The sequence below is a fragment of the Manduca sexta genome, chromosome 17, assembly GCF_014839805.1.
Source record: "Manduca sexta isolate Smith_Timp_Sample1 chromosome 17, JHU_Msex_v1.0, whole genome shotgun sequence".
NCBI lineage: Eukaryota > Metazoa > Arthropoda > Insecta > Lepidoptera > Sphingidae > Manduca > Manduca sexta.
Genome location: NC_051131.1, coordinates 10,793,854 through 10,816,037, shown reverse-complemented (window position 1 = coordinate 10,816,037; position 22,184 = coordinate 10,793,854). Strand labels below are relative to the sequence as shown.

Below are 22,184 nucleotides of genomic sequence, written 5' to 3'. Positions count from 1 at the left end.
GGTTAGCAAAACAATTTGAACTAAACTTTTGAAACTTAAGTTAAAAAGCATGAACGTTCGACGCTTAGGTTGTTACGAAATGTTTATGTAACGATAAAACCGTTTCACAATTTTGTTGTTGTTCGTAATTTGTAAACAAACGACGCACCACGCATTTCCTTAACCGTCTATTTCAAACGATTTAAACGTAAAAAAACTTCGGGTAACAAACTTTGAAAAGTTTTTGAAGTGTGTCAAACTGATTATTAACATGGTAAACTTTTTTAAATTAATTTTGAGTGTAGTTTTAGGAGGTTTTAATATTTTTTTATGAAAATGATATAAAAGTATTTTTTGTCTTTTCTTCACAAAAATTTTCTATTCCCGTTAAATTATATTAGAGCAAAAAAATATTAGAAAACAACGCAGAGGTAAACATTATTATTTCCTTTTTGGTATAAGTGTTGTTGGTATCGATTTCATCTCTTTGACAATGTATTATTTTTTCCTACTTTTAATTTTTGTGTAATATGTATGACTGGCTCTTTAAACGTATTATATTATGGCATTTTTTTTACTGAACTGTTTTATACACTTCGCAATAGATAATAAATTGGAGTATTTATATGGAGAAATTTACACCACGAACAAGGAACGAGATCTTCATCTGTTGCCTAATACTTTGTCTTTGATGGCAATAGTATGGAGTGAATATTTGCGTGTACTGGCAATTGGCTATAGCCGTTATTAATTATGTTGTATGAAACAAATAATTAAGGTCAAAAGATACTAGCAGATTGAACTTAGAATATATTATTGAGTACCAATGTTATAGAAGTCAAATTTTTTTCGATTCTTAATTATAATCTAATGACCATTATTCTATAATTGCCTTTCGAAATGATTCTTAGTTTGGAGCACATAGTGAAAATCAATTTTGAATAAGGTAATCTTTCTAACTGTGATGGTCCTTTGCATAAAACTTCTACAGTGTATTTTGTAAGTATAAATTCCATTTATATTTTTTAAATATATTCATGTCTGTATATTAATGCTAGTTTACGTAAATCCTTAAATGTAATCATAATTATTCAATAGCCAATCAAGCGTAACGTAATAATAGCAAATGAAACAGTATTATCCAGACGCTACAATAAACTTAAGACGCTCGCCTCCAACCGGCCTGATTTATTGATCGCCGATATTCTCTCCCAACTTGTGCAATATGCGTCCAACTCGAGTCGAGATCGTAATCGATGGTCCTTGACTGTACCTTCGAGGGGCTCACCGGAAGGCCCAAATACCGATAGTAAGCCTCGGCAAACATTTACGTACGTGACTCCCCTACTCTCTATCCGAGTAGCCGACACTAAACGTAACGCGTAACGTTCCCGAACGCTCACAACGGGTCGGAACGAGCGATTCCACGTTCGTGTATACTCGTGTGCCGTAGGGTAATTAGATAAACCCTGAGGGCGGTGGATGCTTAACCGGTTTAAACTAGTGTTCGTGTGGCCTTTATCAGCGGGTGGCGAGTGGCGGGTTATCTCGGGGCCGCGTTAATTGTAATGCCTGGAGATTAGGTCGCGATATAAGGATCATCCACCGTGCGAGTTTGCGGACGAAGGAACATCGGGATTAAGTGAAGCGTTGAACCCGTTCTAATATTGGGATATTAAACATTGACGTTTTTAATTGGTCACAATGATTCCTAAAGAAATTGATTTAGTAAAGTTTAAGGAACGATATAAGCCAACCCAGTATTTAAATAACATAATTTGGTAACGATACATTCCTTCTAGTAAACAAAATATATGAAATGCTTAATGTATAATGGTGTTATTTCTGGTAAATCCATAAATTTATACGCTAATTCAGAGAGCAGGTACGTAAGACGTCGGACCCTTTCCGGGTGAAGCAATAAGAAACACGCGTCGGCCTCCCGCGGCCCCTAAGACCTCGCGGCTTCCAAATTCAAATTGCACCTTAGAATTCTTAATTATTGAAATCGTAAATCAAAACGCACGTCAGAGCGAGCGACCATAAAATTGCGAGGAGGTCGGGGGAAGAGCAAACTCAAGTGTGGTAGGATTAAGACATTATCACTTTTCTTTCGAACAGTCGCGCCCTCGTTGGTGCGGCTCGACTGTAAATCAGCGGGTAAATCCTCTGGATTAGATTCATAGAGTTGCCGCGGCCTGCGGATCGGGAGCCGGCGATAATGGCGTCGTGTGCTCGCGTGATTTTGCTTTTAAATCGACTCCCCGGGAAAGATAAATACACTTCCAATTTGGCCAGAAGCCCGAATTGAGTTCCCAGTTTAAATGGCTTTAACGGCAACTTGATTTGAGTTTATAACGATGGATGGCTGAGGATTACTGATAACCGGACACTCGGAGAACACGAATGTTCGATGTTATAAAATGATTATTTATTCGGAAGTAATATTAATGTCATATTATAATTTGTGTAAATATTTTTCATTTATTAATTGTTAGACGCACGCTTACTAAACGCTTGTGTTCTGCGAAAGTGTACGCGGAGACGCAACCTGGGCACCCTTGATATATCAATTTTTCCCATTTCAAACATTGTCAATCTCAGTCAGTTTTTTTTTCCAAAAAAATAAATTTGCAGATATTCATCAACTTTGTGAATAGAACGCTGTGTCACCAGTTTTCTAACCATGCTGTCATCAATAAAAGTAATGAAGTAGTTGTAGGTGATAGATGTAATGAAAGATTACTTTAGTTTTCATTGTTTCTATGTAAAAGGTAAAATAGTTGTATATATCGTAAGGATTTTATTATCATCTTGTGTTGTGTGGAGCATATTATCAGTATGTTATGACTGATTGTGTAGACGAGTAGTTGCGTTTTTTTGCGAAAGGACTTAATATTATTACGTAATAGGTGTCAGTTTTCAATCACCTCCTGTAATTATGGGGATTATTAACTTTCAGCGTAAGATAGGTGAAAACTTGTATAGTCCATAATTGTACAATGTAGTAGGTACATATTGCTGTCTGAAATACAATTACTATTTATCACATATTTATGGAGTAACCACTTTTTAAGTTACGTTACTTTATAGGTGATATCGAACAAATTACAGGTTTCAAAAGTATTTAATTTTGAATCGAGCTTTATACAATGAACACCGAATTGCAAATTCGACTATGATATAAAAAAATACTTACTTGAATGATTTACCTCTTATTAATTAAAAGTAATAGTAAGAGCTAAATCATTCGTAGTTCAAAACCAGTCTGAAGTTCATTAATACCTACAGATTTTGTATTTTATAGATTTTAATACGGTAATCATGAATTTAGAAACGCAAAAATTAAAGCATGAAACAAAATTCCTCTTTAAGGCGATACCTTAAGGTCCATTTTCATACATTTTGTTTCACCTTTAATCTGGGTAACTAAACAAGTATTGGCAAGTAAAGAATTTAAATTCACGTCTAGTTAGTGATTATTTCTCGCAGTTGAAAGAAAAACATAAAAATAATTAATAATCATGGATATTTCGGCCTTTAAAATTTCGTCATATTAAATTTTAAAGGCCGAAATATCCATGATTATTAATTATTTTTATGTTTTTCTTTCAACTGCGAGAACTAATCACTAACTAGACGTGAATTTAAATTCTTTACTTGCCAATACTTGTTTAGTTACCCAGATTAAAGGTGAAACAAAATGTATGAAAATGGACCTTGAGGTATCGCCTTAAAGATACAATTTAAAATAAGAGCGGACGATGTAGTGATTTCTTAGTGACATAAATAAATACGCTATTGTCAAACGGCATGAGGAATCGTCCATACCCAGGGCACCTTCGGACTTAGATATGTTAGAAATATTCTACTGATTTAGGCTATTTGAAACTCTTTTTCTAGTCAATTTAAGTATTTTTATTAACCTTCACATACACATTGTAATCCATATTCCTCCCCATATTGAACTAGGCTGGATTATTATGGATGGATACAAGAGCTTTGTCTTTGTACGGGCAATTGTATTGATATCCAATTTCATTGCAGTTTTGTTTAACGTTGTTAAATTAGTTTAGTTAGGGCATAATCATGGATATATTTGGTTAAATTTCATATAATTAGAGACGTTCTTTGTATACCAGTTACATTTTATTTCACTCTCGAATATATTAGTAGCTCTCTATACCCAGTATTTAATATTGTTTGTTATTTAAAACGTTGTGGTTTTGACTGCTTCAGTGGCGAACTGGAATTACAACTGGGAGTCATGCAAATGTGATAATGGGTATTTCTATTCAGTGTCAGCACGGAATTTGGGATTTGCGCCCAATATGACAAAAGGCTCGCCTCCTATCACATTATGGGACAAAATACACATCACGGAAAGTGGGTGTACCGGTTGCGACTCTGCCTACCCCTTCGAGGTTAAAAGCTTTGTAGCTTTAGAATCACACAAGAAGATACTATACTTCTATAGAAGGAGATTACCTATAAGATAGACCTGTGTGATGCTCATCGATTATGAAAACCTACACCAGAGGCACGGTTAATTCGTTACCGACAAAGTTATAAAACCGGGTTGTAGGAGAGCCGGAATAAACACTCTCCGTAGTATTTAACGCTATATATAACGTCTTTACTATTCTAAAGTGTAAAGTGCCTATGCACTTTGACTAGTTATACAGTAACTTATAACTAGCCTTAGAATTTATATATACATGATAATAAATATGTAAGTGAATACTATGGAGATTATTTATTCGTTTATTTATGTTTATTCATATATCTACCTAGCTACTGTGATTTGCAACTATAGTCCATCAAGTATTTTACTGTTTTTATCCCCCGACGTAAAACAAAGTGACCGAGCTCCAGACTGGGAGGACGAAATTCTTACATCTTTAGTCATCCACTGACGAGAAGACGCTTGATTCGAAATATTACTACTTATAATAAAGGGAAAGAGACAACAAACACATTTTTCGTGTTTAAGGGGTTTTGTGTCGAGGGTTAGTTAATTATTTTTTTAGGACTTAAATCTACCGCCACATTTAGTTTAAATTTAACAACTTATTTGTTATAAAACGATAAACAAGCTATACATTGTTGACATATTCGAGGATTGAACAAAACCTCACTGGATCCGGTAAAACATCTGCGTTTACCCGTGCATTTAAATTGGAATGATTTATATTTCCAAGACATAAGCCCGTGTAATGTATTGTTTCCTATATCCCTTGCACTATTGGAACGTAAAGTATATCTTAAGATTTTTTAAACGAGCAGTTCAGTTTGACAACAATCTTGTACAAGAATACATACTTGGACTGAATCTGTTATAACTTTTGACTAAATAAATACGTGGTAAATAATAATAATCCTATTGATTAGCAGTTGTAATGTCAAACACAGACAGATTTCCATTGGTAACGAAGTGCAATATCAATTCATCACTTAAGTAGTTAGTAATAGTTTGGTAGGTTAGCTAGACCTCATATTGTCGGTACTCGAAAAAGATCCCGACGCGTTATCTTATTATTTTCCCATAATTCCCAGCCAGAACTTGGTTTACCTTGTGCGTTTTTTTATTAATTTTATCCCTATTTAAAGTGTCCGTAGTATTAATTTGTTTAAAGTAATTTATTTAAATGTTATTAAGTAATGATAACTATAACTACAGCTTGTTTTGACATATCCTAAGTGCAGCTTTGTTTGCCTACGTGATAAATACTTTTTTTAACGGTCAACTTGAAGACAAGAATCGATCACAAATTCGACACTAATATAGCAGTTTATGTCATCTATATACCGCATGGGCGCTCAAATTATATTCTACCTTAGTAAAAATAGTTATAAATTTGGCCCATATCCCATTATTTGGAAGATCGCGTATATAAATCATGTTTGCGTTTAGTACGTAGTGTCCTTTGTCCCATGTTAGATAACAAGTAAAATTGAGTTTTCCTCGTCTATTTAATATTTTTTTTACATTCCGGGTTCTTAATAATTTATAGAGTAGCTAACACATTATAAAAGACAATTTTCACAAGTTCTTTTTACATCTAGAGTGAAAGTCATGGTTTTAGAATTATTGTGTCTAAATATTTTTGTTATCTCTGATGTTTTTAACTCAATAATGATATATTTCAATACAAGTTTTAATTAACTGATTAGTCAATTGTATAAATATTTTTTTTTGTTTACACTCCTAGTGTATGCTTATTACGTATTCATGCCGTTATATATTATTTATCATAATGTTTAACACATTGTTTATTAAAATCGTTCTAAAGTACATTAAAACTCTGCTAATCGATTTTAAAATGAACAAAGAGCAACATATGAGTGGAAAAATCAATACAGCAATAGTTTAGTTTAAATAAGTGGGGTAATGGTGTCGTGTGCGATGCATTGTAACTGGCAGCCTCTGCACCCTTACCCCTGCGAGGCGAACGTAGGGTTGTCACGAACGGGAACTTTATATTCAATGATTAAATTAATATATACAAAATATTTTTAGTGTTTTTTTTTTCGTTAGTAAATATTCTTCCTCGTGTATTGCCTAATATAGACAATAATATTTTCAGTGTTTTTTTTTGCGTTACTAGAGAATATTCTTCTTATTGTATGTAAAAAAATTTAGGAGTTGAGAAAACCGTATAAAATATATAATATATTTTTTTTAAGTGAAAATGATACAATTCGTATCGAATACTATGTTATGTTAGGGATAAAAGATATAATGTACTGAGTGTTGCTAGCGGACTCTATTTGAAAAAAACTTAAAATATATTTTACGAGAGCAAATTACCGGGACGTTAAGGAGCCTATAAATTAATTTAGGGCATGGTCTATCTGTGTGCCAAAATTCATTCAGATCCCGCTCAGTTACTTCCAAACATTTCATTTCATTTCAAAATTGTACCTAGAATACTTTTTTTTAACCGCCTTTAAATAAAGAAAAAAGGTTTTATGTTTTATTGTACCTAAGTATTATTTTTATGTATGTTTTCGATGTCTCCATCAATTGCGGGCCGCTTTGGAAAAACTTTTATTTTACATAAGTATTTTATTTCATCTGAGAATTTATTTATTTACTTTCATTAGATAGTAGTAAATAAATTCTTCTATTTATATTATGGTTCCTACCGTTTATATGTGATTTAGTATAAACAAATTTATACATAATTTAGAATAGCGATACACACATTCCAATAATTTATGGGTGCATACATAGTCGCTTCAGGACCATAAAAATAATTACCAAATTTTAAGAACATTAGGTTATTAATTATACAAACTGATTCATTAATGAAAGATAGTTTTACACTTTTAAATATAACACGTTTCGTAAATATGTTTCATAAGTTTTATTAAGGTGAGGTAAATATCTACGAAAAGTAAAGATAAATATATTCCTTTTGTAAATGATTTTTTAGACAATAACGTGTGTATGTTTAGCAACACTTTAATGCTTTGTCTAGTCATAACACCAATCATATTATTTTAGTAATTGGTACCATTAAATCCATGTCGGTTAAGAAAGTAGAGTTTATTAATTTTAATATTAAGTAATTTTGCAACGGTTCAACCCTATAGAGTCGATGGCAGGGCGAGTGCGCGGTGAGTCGAGCCCTCCCGATGCACGCGGACACGCTCTGCGTTTCACTTGCGAACATTACACTTGCTCCCTGCTTGTTGCGCAATACAGTACTGGGATATATCTGATCGATTTGTACTTTTACATCTGAGTATTTATAATTTTCAAAGAAATTACCTAACAAAATGTCTCTTTCTAATTCCTTTCGATATATTTACATATATTTAGAGTGCTTGATTTTTTAAATAACGATTGGCATTGTAGCGTCTTTGAGCATCGATTTTACTATTATTTTTGTCCAATTCTATTTATTATGCATTTTCATAAATTCCTCTATAACTGATTTATTCGTGTAGTTCTAAATACTACTGATAAATAAATTCGTAAAAAGTTCCGTAGCAACTAGAAAAAAAAACAAACACGTATTCCATTTTCAAACAATTAAAACGCAAAACAACGTTTATTAAAGCATCGAGATCCGTCAGATAGCCGCGTTTGAGTGGAAACAATTTAACGTCGTTATCTAGATGGGCGCGCCGCCCTTGAATGTGTACCGCTACCTGTTATACCCACACTTTACCGGCATTGTTAACATGATACGGGTTTTTGTAGGCAGGTAATTTATTTATAGCATCAGGTTTATTAAATCAAATGTGGGAATAGTTTTATCCATGTGTGGATTTTTTTAATAAATCTGTTAATTTTCTTGGCATGGTATTTGCCGTTTTTTTTCATTTGTTGTAGTTGAACACAATTGTAAGCGGTTATTGAATGAAATTGATTTTTTGTCGGTTGTCAGGCTATTGTATTGGCTTATTTTGAATTTTTTCTTGTCGCAACGAACCATCGTGGTATGTTTTTCACTGTGTATAGTATAAATAGTAGGCACATGACGTAAGAATAATGAGAGGCTATTCATGCTCATAGTCTCGCTTTCGGTACTCAGAACGAAAACTAATAAATAGTTATTATTTATTTAATTTTGCAGATTTTTTATAAATTATTAGATATGGCATGTTGTATAATAAATTTATTTACTCATGCATTTTCAAAATTTTTTTCAAGCGTATTGAGCATATGTGTTATATAGTTGAAGGTCAAGTTAAATGTAGATATATTTCGATTTAATTATACCCTTGTTTTAAAGACCCACCAAATATAAAATCTTCATAAAATCGTTTCTTGAAAAATGTAAAGAAAAACCTTTGATGAAATTGCAACATTTGACAACATAATATTATAAAAAAAACGAAGTATGTTTTTGCACTACATCATAAAATACTGAAAACATAAAAATAGTGGCCTTGTTAGGAACTGGTCTTCCTTCGGTCATGCTACCTTAGTCAATTATTAGGTAACAAAATATAACATAAGTAAACAAAAAATATTTGAGGTGTTTGCTAATTGACTGTATTGTACAAAGATATTATTATGTCCTAATTATAATATATGTCGCCGATGTCGATAAATATTTTTTGTTAATAATTAATTTCAACAAGATAAATAATTGTGTTTACTTGTTATTCAATTAATCTCTTTACTGTATATTTTTATAACATTTTATTTGCAAAAACACAATTTTTTTTTTTTATAAGTAAAAATAAAAATTGTTAGGATTGTTTATTTGGCGAGCCGCGTGGAGTATGAGAGGGCGGACAGCTGAGGAACGGTACTATGTTGGGGACAAGGACTTGTGAAATTCGCAAATATTAGCTCGGTAAATCTAAAATGTTCCGTATTTTAATGAGGTCAAAGTCCTTTATACTTAAATCAACTGTTTTTATATTACTGTTTAAGCAGAATTTTATTGGTTTTATTAGACAAAAGGTAATTGAATACAGTTTGTTATATATTTATATCTATAATATAGAATTACTTTTAAAACACACTGGTATAATGCTTTTAGACGAAGATTTTTACAGCCTAAGTTGAACGAACAATAATATTTATCAATTACTAAGTTCGATTATAAAGTTATTAGTACACAGTCCAAAGTGTTAACTGACAAAGTTTTTATTGTCGTAAGTAAACAAATACTACGTTATATTAAAATTTTTGAAGTTTTCTATTTAATATTCTTAGCTCGGTGAAGCAATAATTAATCTTAATACTATTATAGCAAAATTGAATTTTCGCTAACAAAATTTGCAGAATTTTGCTTACTTAGGATTTTAAATACCGACATCCACAAAATTATATCTCTAAGTATAATGTATTGCTTCTAAAAAATTAACTAATGCCAAATAGAATACGTCAAAGTGGAAGGAGTTATGCTAATTCCGTGTTTATACATATAGGTATTTGTTTAACGAAGGGTTAACACGTTTAACGTCGCGTAATTACGTATTCCGTCTCGGGCCTAATGTCGCGGTTATTTGCCGACTTGCCGATTTAATTGAGGTTATTCAATTACCGCAAATATACCAAAGGCACGCATTAATCATTCTCACATCAAACACACAACATTATACACTCGCATGACATTCGTCGCTTCGTAATTATCAACATTATAATTGAAAGCATTTCGTGAAATGGTTTTAAGAGCGTGGGATTTGTGCGTGAACGATTTTTTTTTTAATTCTTGCATCACTCTTGAGTTTTTCACATACGATGAATACACCGCTGAAATAACAATGCCGCACATTCAACAAACGGTACACTACCGACGCATACACCGAATGACCGGACGTTCAACTATTCGCCACAAAAGAAAATAGTTGACGGCATCGAAATAATTGTCAAATTTTAATTCAGACGGGGACTTACCAAACGGGCCGGACGAGGGCCGACATCGCTATAAAACGGAGGGGCCACTCCTCATCGCGCACTATAGTTTATTATTTGATTAATTCACGAGTTCACACCAAATAAAAATAAAAAAAAAATCACTTCACAAAAATTCACAATATATTAGCGCGGTTGGGCGCGTAGCATTTTTCGTAGACCGCTACACGGCGCAGCTGGCTACGTCGGAAAAGTTTGTACGTGGGCCGAGTCTGGCGGCGGCCGAGGAGCGAGCTCTACGGTGCGGGTGGCTCGCGAGGCGCTATTCGCGGACTATGCGGCGCTCGTAAGCAGGCTGGACACGCGGGGGCGGAGGGGTGAGCGGGGTGGTGCGGGCGCGGCGCTCGGGCCGGGGAGGGGGGAGTGCGCGCGCACGCCGCCGCCCACACCGCTCCGCCCCACACACCCGCAACCTATTTATTTCTAGTTACGTAAAATTTACGCGCAATACCCGATACTGCATTTAGCTTATGTTACGATCTTGTACAGCTGTACATAAGCCCTATGTAAAATACTATGGCTGCATTACAGACTCAGTTTTTCAATAAATAAACCAGCATAGATTGGCATTATTCTATTGTCGAACAACGCTGCAAATGTCATTGCTTAGTTCGATAAATTAATGTGCAGACATCTATAAATGGGTCCACTTATCAGTCATGATATATCAAAAGCTACCAAGAGTTGAAGCAACGATCAAATAAAAGGCAGACGGTTACACATAAAACGCCAATCAGTGTTTTTCACGCGAGACCACTTAGGGTTCTAGGCAGGTGAGGTATAAACAGAAAAAGAAGTTCCCACCCGTTGTAGGGGGGGCGCGGAGTCAAATTTGGCAGACGAGTTTTTCGACCGCGGCCAATGCTATCGATGTCACTTAAACGAATTGAATAAACACGACACAGGGGTTGGTATGTTTAGGTATTGGCAAAAGTTTTTGCGTCATCAGTCGGGGCCAGTGTAGCGTCCAACGAGTGTCGCAAACTCGGTGCCGATTGATTTCACAATGGGTCCAGGCGGGAGGTGGCCGCACCCGGTGACGTCCGCGAGGCAAATTAAAGCAAAAGTTCGATAAAGTGTGTCGTCACAATCAGCTGTTCGCGCCGCGAGCGCAACAGACAATGCGATTAAGATCTACGCAGGACAACTTTCGCCGGCGCGCCGAGCGGCAGTTAGTTGTTATGAAAGAGAGAAATTTGTAAATTGTTCGCGCCCGAGTTCGCGAACTCCGTCGAACCGGAGTTTGTTTTAAGAGTCCAACCTTGAAACAAGAAGAAAAGTAGTCCTGTAAAACAAAGTTTTGCGGCCGCCGTCGCCGGCGCAAGCGGTTCAAGGATTGTGCCCGAACTGTCTGTCTGTACAACTTTACCGATTAAAAGCTCAAAAGCTTCCAAAGTCATTTTAAAAGTTTATCTGCACGCGGGCTCGCGCGGCGCGTCACCGAGGGGTGGCGTAGGCGCCGCTTCGTTATCATTCCACCACAATACTTTAGTTAAAACCTAGTTTAACTTATTTGTAAATCGTCGGTCGGCGGCCATTGCCGCTGGCCCGTCCGCTTCACGAATTAAAGTGTCAAAGTATCGTCAGAGGTGGAGTGGAGCCGCGTGGTGCGTAGGTGCCGGAGCGCGTCGAGGACATGTGCTCGCTTCGGCGGCTGACGCGTCGAATAGTTGCCAACGTACACACTAAGTTCCTAGACCCTTCGCTACTTTGTTTTACAGCTGTTCCACTTAGCGAACTATGCCTCGAGTTGGGCGCGAGTTCTTGCATGTGTATCGGCGGCACACACCCGCATCCGAATAGTTTCATAAACATAACCCAACTTAGTTTTGGACGACTTTTCAAAGTCAATGCATACTAACTTTCGATGTCTGCGAGTGCGATATTACGATTGGATCAGTTTGCGGGTGGCTTTAATGCATTCGTTTGTTCGGAACTTTGTTTTATTGGAACAAACTTCGCAACAAGGTTAGGAAGGTGTCTTCATTTACTTTTTGGAGCGATGTTGGCGAAACTAAGTTTTTGTCGCATTACCGTTTGTTGTCTATTATGAGTTGTGTTGCGGTAAACATTGGCAGTTGTGAGGAGTTCGTCTGCATAGCCTACCGACCTTCGCGCACCACTTCTTAACTTGTTAAATTTGTTTAAGCACGACTTTGCATTTAGTACATCTCTTATTAATTCCGTTCTACTGTCTTTTGTTCCTGAAACTATAAACAAAATACTTAATAGGCTATAAGTTGGAAATTTTATTAACATAAACGGTATCATATTGTAGAATATGTATCTAGATTATAAACGATTTGTAAACTGGGTAAAATTAACTATACACGTTAATTTAGGATGACAACTGTAAATATTTTGTCGACATCAAAAATCGCATTATATACCCTAAATTCTTAAATCAGATGTTATTTGCGTTGATTTATTTTTCCTATTCAGAGAACGAAGCACGATTCGTTCTTATAATCAGCGTAATTACCGAAATCTCTGTCGGAAAGTCACGATCAACAGTCAAGCGAGTAGATAAAGCTGCTACAACCCTCGGAGCGGTTGATGTCACCGTTGTAACTTAGCCTCCCTCGCTTCTCTTACGTAGTTATAACGTCATAAATTGTTAGGCACGCCGAAGGTTTAAAAGAGGTCTAAATATTGTGGCCGCGACGTGCGTGTTATCTTCCTACGCCAATAAGTCACGCAATAATTACCGCGAGTCGAGGATCACGCTCCCCCCACATATTTATGCACGTTACATAAATATACATAAATAAATAACGCATGCGACAATTGCACGCTGTTTTATGGTTAACTGTAATAGGTGCCTCGGGCTGTCTGTTCCGTTGTAGTCATATTTTGCGATATCTCGACTTAGTTGCATGTTATAAGGATGTTTTGAGGTGAGTTAGTGTTCAGTTTCAAGTTAGTATTTGGTGTCTTATTGGTTCCTTGGTAAGATGTATTGATTGCAATGTAGAGTCGTTGTGTAGAAATAATGTTTGGTTAATTATGATGATTATATGTGTGGTTGATCCACTTTTAAATAAGAATAGATTCATCTAATTTATGTACAATACGGGTAATATCCGAAACGAATACTCCATCTTCATATGCTTGTTATAATAAAATTTCTTGATTATGATCAATATAAAAATCAGTTAACTACTCAATGATGAGACTTAATATAAATTTGTGAGAACAAAAATATAGGCAGGTTAAAATAATGAATGTTTAAGTATTTGCACGGAAAGCTCTTGAGTATTTTTGAAGTACACTTAACAATATATATAGTGTAGTAACTTACACTTTCGAAGTGGACGGCCTGAATAGTTTGTGTGTTATCTGTTGTAGATATAGTTCCTCATCCTCCTGAAACAAATAAAAACATTGTTATAATATTTCTTTACAATTACGTCACCATCTTATATTAAACACACACATCACGCATTTATCCCCGAAGGGGTATGCAGAGGCGCAACCAGGGCACCCACTTTTCGTCTAGTGTGTTCCGTCCCGTGATGTGATAGGGGGTAAACCTGTCGCCATATCGGGCACAAATTCCAGACTCCGAGGTGATACTGAGCAGAAAAATAAATATCACCTAGGAATCGAACCTAGGACCTCAGAGCGCTTCCGGACAGCGCATACAGTACAATTACGCCACCGCGGCAGTCAAGTCTTATATTAATTTAGTTATATTAAACTATTACTAAATCAACGACCCGCACCGGTTTCGCACGGATATCAGTTAACATCTGTACCTAACCAGATGACTTCTGGAGTTCCGATCGCTATTTAATTTCACAGGATCATCCGCTGAGCTAATCCGAAGATCACCTAAAAATTTCAATAAAATCGCTCCAGCCATTTTGGAGTCCGCAGGGAACATACATACACACATTTATTTTTATATATGTCATTTTTTATATGTCAATGTCGTCTCTGTTCTTACAGCTTTATTACAGTAAGTTAAATATTTTTAAGGTAATTCATATTAATTGTTCATTGGCCATTAACACATGAATCAATTAATATATGGAAGGAATGGATGGCACATAATGTTTGCATTAATTCGTATAAAAATACTTGTCATCTGGGAAAAGTGGATAATGATCTTTATCACGAAATAGCAATTATTTTATGCAAGTGTAACTACGAGCGTATCGTGATCTTAATTATTTACGAAAGATTGTCTAATAATATAATCATCAGCTGAACATAGCCCTCCCCTTAAGATTTCCAGACCTAACTATTAGCGGCCTACATCCAAATCTCATACAAAATCATAATTCAAGAAGTGTTTTATAATAAGACATAACCATTAGAGAATTATCACAGTATAACATCAAATCAGTTTTAATCTAACAGGCTTAGTTACAATGTCGAAAATCAATATTTCAATTCACAGGTTTAAATGTGAGTTACGTTATGTTTATACTAACCATAGTAATTACTGTATGACGTGTTTTACAATTTTACTGAAATGCGATTTTAATTGTTACTGCGCGACCAATCACCACGCGTTAACTTGTAAGGTCAACAAAATCAACGAGAAAAAAAAAGAAAAGTTCTTTGCTTTTTATTCTCAAATGTGAAGGAAAGAAGTATTAACGAATTACTTTCTTTTCTATAATTACTAACGATATAATTAAAGAGAACATACGGATTATTTGAAATCTTGATTAGACTGACCTTGATTTAATTAACGTAAACATAGTTGGACCATAATTTATTTATTTATTTATTTATTATACACAGGAACATCAACAGTTTACACATACAATTAATATTAGTTCAGTTTTCTTAGTAAAGTATTGTTCTTATGTGCTTACCAAATAAAGATGTACCACCATTCACAAATATACTTATTACGAACAGACTGTTATAATAGTATGACACTGAGAAAATTATAATGATAGTATATAGATTGGTAGTATATTTGTGGCCGTCTGAGTATTGTTGACTTTGACAAGTTATAGATAGCGCACCAGTACTGTTTGGGCTGGATAGATTTAACACCGTTTAGGACCAGAATACTATTATTTAATGAAAAATATTTAGCATTTTATGTTATAAAAAGTACTGTATTTTGAATCAATGTTTTTTTATTGCTTTGAATGACGATGCCATTTTGCCGTTCACTTAATGGTAAGCAATACGACTGCCCATAAACAGTAGAAACACCATCCAGGACCTTGTATTACAAAGTATTGTTTGGTATTCCACCGTGCTCGCCATCCTGCGACGTGAGATGTTAACTCCCTTCATGTCCAGTAGTTACACTGGCTACAATTTCCTTCAAACCGCAACAGAACCGTGACTACACAATGCTGTTTGGCGGCAGCAATAGACATTGCGGTGGAACCTACCCAGGCGGACATATGAGAGACGTACCACCAGTATTGTCTTTTTATACCACTATTAATATTCTTGCTATTTATGACATAGACGGGTTACCGTAAAATATGAAATAGAGTTCTACAATTATTTTTACATTTTTCTGCTACTCGTACAAGGGTTTCCAGTCCACATGTCACATGCCGAAGCGTGGATGTTTGGGCGCATTACAAGCGCGGGCGGTCCGTAAATTTGATTTTAATATTGAGCACATAATTCCCTGTTTGCTTACGGCCAGTAATTGATACAGCCCTCTTGGCACGACTCTAATGCCAGTCATTATTTTCAAATTCATCGGCTTTGCCTTTTAAACGATGGATTATTTAAATGTTACAGTCTTGTATCCTAAATTGTTTGTGTTATGTTTATTTAATTATTTGTGTTAGTTTTGTCAATTTTTACTGCTTGAAGCGATGTAGCTGTATTGTAATGGTAAAGGTAATGTTCATGACGAGTTTTAATAATTGTAGTCGATAAATACTTTTGGTCAGCAATAAAACAAGGTAAAGATCGAAATAATTTAATTATGAATGATATAACGCTGAATTATATAAAATATTGCAAAATGTCCCTACAGTGCACGCAGTCCTATCTGTGCACTTTTGAAGGAATGCACCTTCCTAGTATTGGAAGCACATACGAGCAAGTCGCCTGATCTTTGGTAAGAGCCACGAATGCCCATAAAAAGCGCAAAATCAATATGAATAAAAATGTTTTATATTCATGGCATTGACCTGCGCATATAACCCTGAAAAATAGAGTACTTCATAGTATAGCTAAACTTGATATAGTATCTTTCAAATGAGATCTCAACAGGATACCGATGATACTCTACTGCTTATAATAATAATATATCAGCCCTTTATTATATACTGTCTAACTGTTGGACACGGGCCTCCTCTACTTCTGAAAGGGTTTAGGCCTTAGTCCACCACGCTGGCCTAATGCGGATTGGTAGACTTCACACACCCTCAAAAATTCCTATAGAGAATTTCTCAGGTATGCAGGTTTCCTCACGATGTTTCCCTTCACCGTTAAAGCAAGCGATAATTCACAAAGAATACACACATAATTTTTTTATAGAAAAGTCAGAGGTATTAGCCCTTGGGATTTGAACCTGCGGACATTCGTCTCGGCAGTCCGTTCCACAACCAACTAGGCTATCGCCGCTTAGTTGCAAGAATTAACAAAGCAGTGTATTAATGTGACTTGACTCACTCGATAGTTTACACGTGATATTTTACAAGCACTCTGTGATAAGGCAAGGTTTTGTATGTACAGACATCCACATAAGTAGCTGAAGAAATTTAAAACTTCAAGTTGTTTTGTTTTTGCCAATATATCTTGTTTCCACAAAATAAAATGAAATTTCTTTACTTCACATGAAGAACAGGAATGTTTAATTAAACTTAACGGGTATAATAATTTGGGGTTTTGTATTTGTTCAGCTACTTATCTGGTTAACAGTACATTATTATATATTATTTATTTTTAGTTCAAGCAAGCAAAAATATAAAACCCCAAGTCTAATTCTAATTATTTGTCCAATTTAGTTCATTAACCACAAATTATCTAATTAACATAACGTAAACGTAATGTGCGAGAGATTACACGTAAGTAGAGTACTTAACACCAATTCATATCGGATACAGGTGAAGTTGCCTGCCTACCCCGAGCTCCCCCACCGCAGAGATTATGGCGGCGCCATCAAATATGCATAAAAGCCGTAAAATGCCACACTTAACCGCTCCCCGACGCCTCGCGGCGTTGTCACCTGCATGACTCTACTTGCACGAGTAATGGAGTACAGTGTGTGCGTGACGTTTGTTTTATACAATGTAAGTTTCCTTTAATACTATGGATTTATGCATTTTTTATATAGGTGCAGGGTAAAGTAATGGCACTGCGTCTAATGGTAAGTGGACTGAGGTCCAATAGAATGACGACTGGCGAGAGACGATTACCCATGTGTAGTCGACACAATTATGCCGGCTTGTTGGAACCGGGTATACATAGTCTGATACTAGAACGCGACACACTTGGGCCACTATTGCGGGTTTTAACACCTTATGCACGTAGCTATCCGGGCTGATATAAAATATATCTAACCACCAGCTAACTTAACAAGGGTGCAGTCATCGATAGCTACAAATCGATTTAAATTAACTGCAAATCAATAACAAAAATAATTATTTAACTTCGCTCTGCGTCATAATATTACCCAAAAAATTTAAACGGAGGGAACAGGCCAAACTAGATCGAATAAATTGGAACAGCAGTTGAAATTTATCAATATCAAAGATAAATATTTGTGTAATTCGTTTTGCACTTAAATATTTTTCTATAAATGTTCGAAGTAGTAACAATACATTTTTTAAATTAAATTCATTGAAATTTCCAATGTCGATACAAGAAACTGCTAAGTATTATACCTACCTACATAAAGACCTGAAAAATATTTGTAGAAAAACACAGGTAACAAAATTTCCATACTTTGCTTAAAGATATAAATTAGCTACGTGTGTTTCCGTGGCTCTCCACACGGGTGTCGCGGGAGCATCTCGAAGCAGCCACAATTGAAGCCGCCTCCAGACAGATGCTCAGACATAGAAGTAATTAAAAATTGCCACCGTCTCATAAATTTGCATGAAGACGTGTGACGCACGTCGCCGAGTCGCGAGTGTGAATTTATGTTTAATGTTAAATACAAATTCTTAAGACGAAACGGGCTAATTACAGATGACTTTAACGTTTACGCAATGAAATGTTTACAGAAAGCGTTCTAGAAAAAATTGCGGGGAAAAATAGCCCTTATTCACTTATATAACTAGCATGACGATGTTGAAATGTTACCTTGAGCGAAATCATACGCATGAAAGTTCTTTTAACAATAGATTTATTTTCATTTCACATTTGGTTAACTGATTAAATATGACTCAATGTTGTTTTCTATTTTGTGCTGATCTGTATGTCAAGTCAGGAGTGTATTGTTAGCTCTATTTGAGATCAGGATTGACCAATATGAGTCGACATTTGATTAATTTCCCTCTATCTTTAAAAAAAAATCCTTTTCATTGAAATTCACTCACAATTTGTTTTATTTTTTAGATGATAATTTGCTATCTTAACTGCTGCTAATTAAACAGAGGATGTAATAATATCGATGTGCATAAAAAACGGTAATATTTAATATCATAGAAAGGTTTTGGGCAACCAGATCAGATATTCCGTGCTATTCATAGTATTTTAAGTTTTAATATTATATGTTTTAGCTTCTTTATTCTTATTCAATGTTATTTTTTATATATGTCCAATAGAATGTCGACGGATGAGAGATGATTACTCCTGGACAGTCGACACAATTATGCTGGCCTTTTGAAACTGTATATATACAGGCTGATCTCGGAACGCGACGCTATTACGTGGGGTACTATGACGGATTTAACACCTTGTATACGGTATTCGATATCTGGGTGGATATAAAATATATCCTACCACCAACAAATAGCAACGTTATAGTTGACATAAATACCTAAAACACAGCTGTCTTAAATATTGTCAACAAACAAACGCTCAAACCTCTAGTGCGAAGTCGAATATGGAGCAAAATAAACCATTCCATTATAGCAATCATCTTGCCGTTCATTACGCGACGCTAAGATACTAAATTTAAATTAACAGTCCCTTGTTAGTTAAACTATGTACATCTGCAGCGAAATGAACGTTCATTTGGTAAGCGAAAATCGTAATAGTGTCGCGAGTCGTGCTTCGTGACACACTACCACGGCGATGAATGTGGTTTCTTAAAGTTAAATTTAATTTTTCGATAATTTCTTATGTTTACGCGAATGTTAGACGTCGGCATAAAACTAGTTTTCGGGTTTTTTGTATTATAATTTTGCGACGTCTCGAAGACTTCCATCATTCACGGTCCCGGGGCGGACTTAGGTGGTGAACTCTGCCAGTTTTAATTGTTCCAGTTTGTAGTATTTACTTTGTAATCGATTTCGTATTTAGTACCTTGGGTTTAAAAAAAAAATACAGCATACTGGCTGGAAGTTTAAAAATATAAAATAAATACTACTGTTTTTGAATTTGGAATCAATATAACCTTGTATAGCTTACTTGCAATTTTTTTTTTATTTTACGAATATCTAATCGTAAGCCGTTAGTATTTTATTTTCACTTTTGTAGGTACATTTTCACAGACGACTGCCTAGACCGTTTATCGTGGCGACATTTCTGTAGTCAGAAACAGCCAATTAAGCCGGCGTCGCCTCCGCCGTCTTTATCGTATCTTTAATGAACACTCATAAGCGTACACACTACTTAACCTATTGTGTCGGCTGTCGTTGAGACTAGTGCGGGACTGCTCGAATCACACTGCTGGCTTAAATGAGCTGCGACAGCTTTGTGGGATTTGCGTTTTGTAAAGCTATGTTTTGATTCATTAAAATATTGTATTGATTTTTCTTAACAGGTATTGGATATGGATGACATTGGAATAGGGGAAAGTGAAGTTAATGTAAATGAGGGATGGTGAACATTATTACGTGTTTATTAGTATTTTACAAATCTACGGAAACAGCTTTAAAATTTCTGGTAATCTGACCTTCATAGCTATTTACAAAGTTACATTTTCACAAAAATATTCGATATACGTCGTTATACGGAGAAAAATCGTAAAGAAATTTGTGCCGCTCCCCCTGCTGATGGTTCAGTGAAACAATGTAGGCCTCGCTCGAGAAATGCTAATACGGGCCCGTTACGTACAAATTGATACTCGATCGTCGCTCATATAAAACACTCTGCCAGCGAGATCGCCCCATGAATAATAAAGAATTGCCGAACGACGCGACGCGACTGCGCCCGTGACGCTTAATGTACGCGACATACTTATGTGTTTTTACACATGTTTTCGAAAATGGTTTTTAAAGTAATGGTCATTGGGATACTGGAAATAAGTGTCATTTTTGAATGTTATGCTATTATTTTTGCAATTGTTTACAGATTGAAGCTGATGCCGCATGTGGGTCTAAATGACTTACCGTGATATTATTATTAGTGTTATTGTTAAGTATTGTACTGGTGTGTTACAGTTGTAGGTAACTAATAAAAAACAAACAAAATTGCGTACAGCAACATCTGAAGCTTCCGCGTAGTTATATTTTTTTACAATTTTATTTTACCGTTTACGCGTAAGGCTTTCTGAACAAAATCGTGTCTTAATAAAAGCAGCGTTGTAAAGTACAGATTTTAGTAATGATTCAGACAGTTCATTTGAGTTTACATTCCGTCCACGTCCTCTAAAACCATAATTTAGATTTTTACACAGACTCGTGTTAAATATTCCCCTTCTTGCGACATAAAAATTCCCCAAACGGCTGTAAAATGTGACTCGGTGTGACTACACAAAGTTTGTGATTATTGACGTTTTATCACAACGTTGGCACTAAAGATAAATTTAAAGAATGTAGAATTGTAATGAGATGTATCTCTGTAATACTAAATATTATGTAGATATATTCGTAAAAGTATTGACAGCAACAACATAATTTCGACGAAACGTTTTAAAATTTTAGACATGCTTGTACTCCTTAAATGGTAGGCAGATCTGCAACTTTTTACACACACACACAAACACACAACATCACGAATTTATCTACTGTACAGAAAAATTGAAATATTACTTTGCCCGACCTGGGATTCGAACCCAGGACCTCAGCAACTTCTCTAACTTTAATGTTTTATTATAAGCCGAGCGTACGTTACACGCATTTCAGACTCAATCAATTCGACAACAAAACATCAATTCAATGTAATTAATATACAACGCAAATCAAACAACCCCCGTACTGAATGTTATGTTTACGTGAGCAATTCGTACAGACAATTAGCTGTTTATACGATTAAACGCTTCCGCACGCAGGTGTCGACACCACACATCGACACTCGACGCTTACTGCGCGGCGTGCGGACTGTTTACATTGTGATTTGCTCGATATGCAGATTAGCGTGACGTATGGAATTTGCTCGGAAAGTTTCATGTTTTTGATATTTGTATGGTATTTTTGAGTGATTTCTAATGCTTTGTTAATTTAATATGCTTTTATACGCAGTTATTTTATCTCCAAATACTTAGGGGTTTAAGTACTACACCCACTTTTGTAAATGTTTTGTTATAGCTTAACTAGTGCACCCACTTTGCTCAATGTTTGGTCATATACAGGGCGAGCCTATCGCCATGTCAAGCACAATTTAAGGTCATTCTTTTCACGCATGAGTACGATAGATATAAAGCGGCGATAGCCTAGTTGGTTGTGGAACGGACTGCCGAGACGAATGTCACACACCTCTGACTTTTCTAAAAAAAATTATGTGTGTATTCTTTGTGAATTATCGCTTGCTTTAGCGGTGAAGGAAACAT

General features: G+C 35.5%; 1 protein-coding gene across 1 annotated transcript in view; it reads right to left on the bottom strand.

Annotated features, from left to right (window-relative positions):
* LOC115449509 overlaps nucleotides 1–22,184 on the bottom strand; it is a 233,322-nt gene that overhangs the window by 17,193 nt on the left and 193,945 nt on the right. Inside the window, exon 5 of the mRNA XM_037439633.1 lies at nucleotides 13,665–13,729. Within this exon, the coding sequence (XP_037295530.1) occupies nucleotides 13,665–13,729 (65 nt within the window). The remainder of the gene's footprint in view (nucleotides 1–13,664; nucleotides 13,730–22,184) is intronic.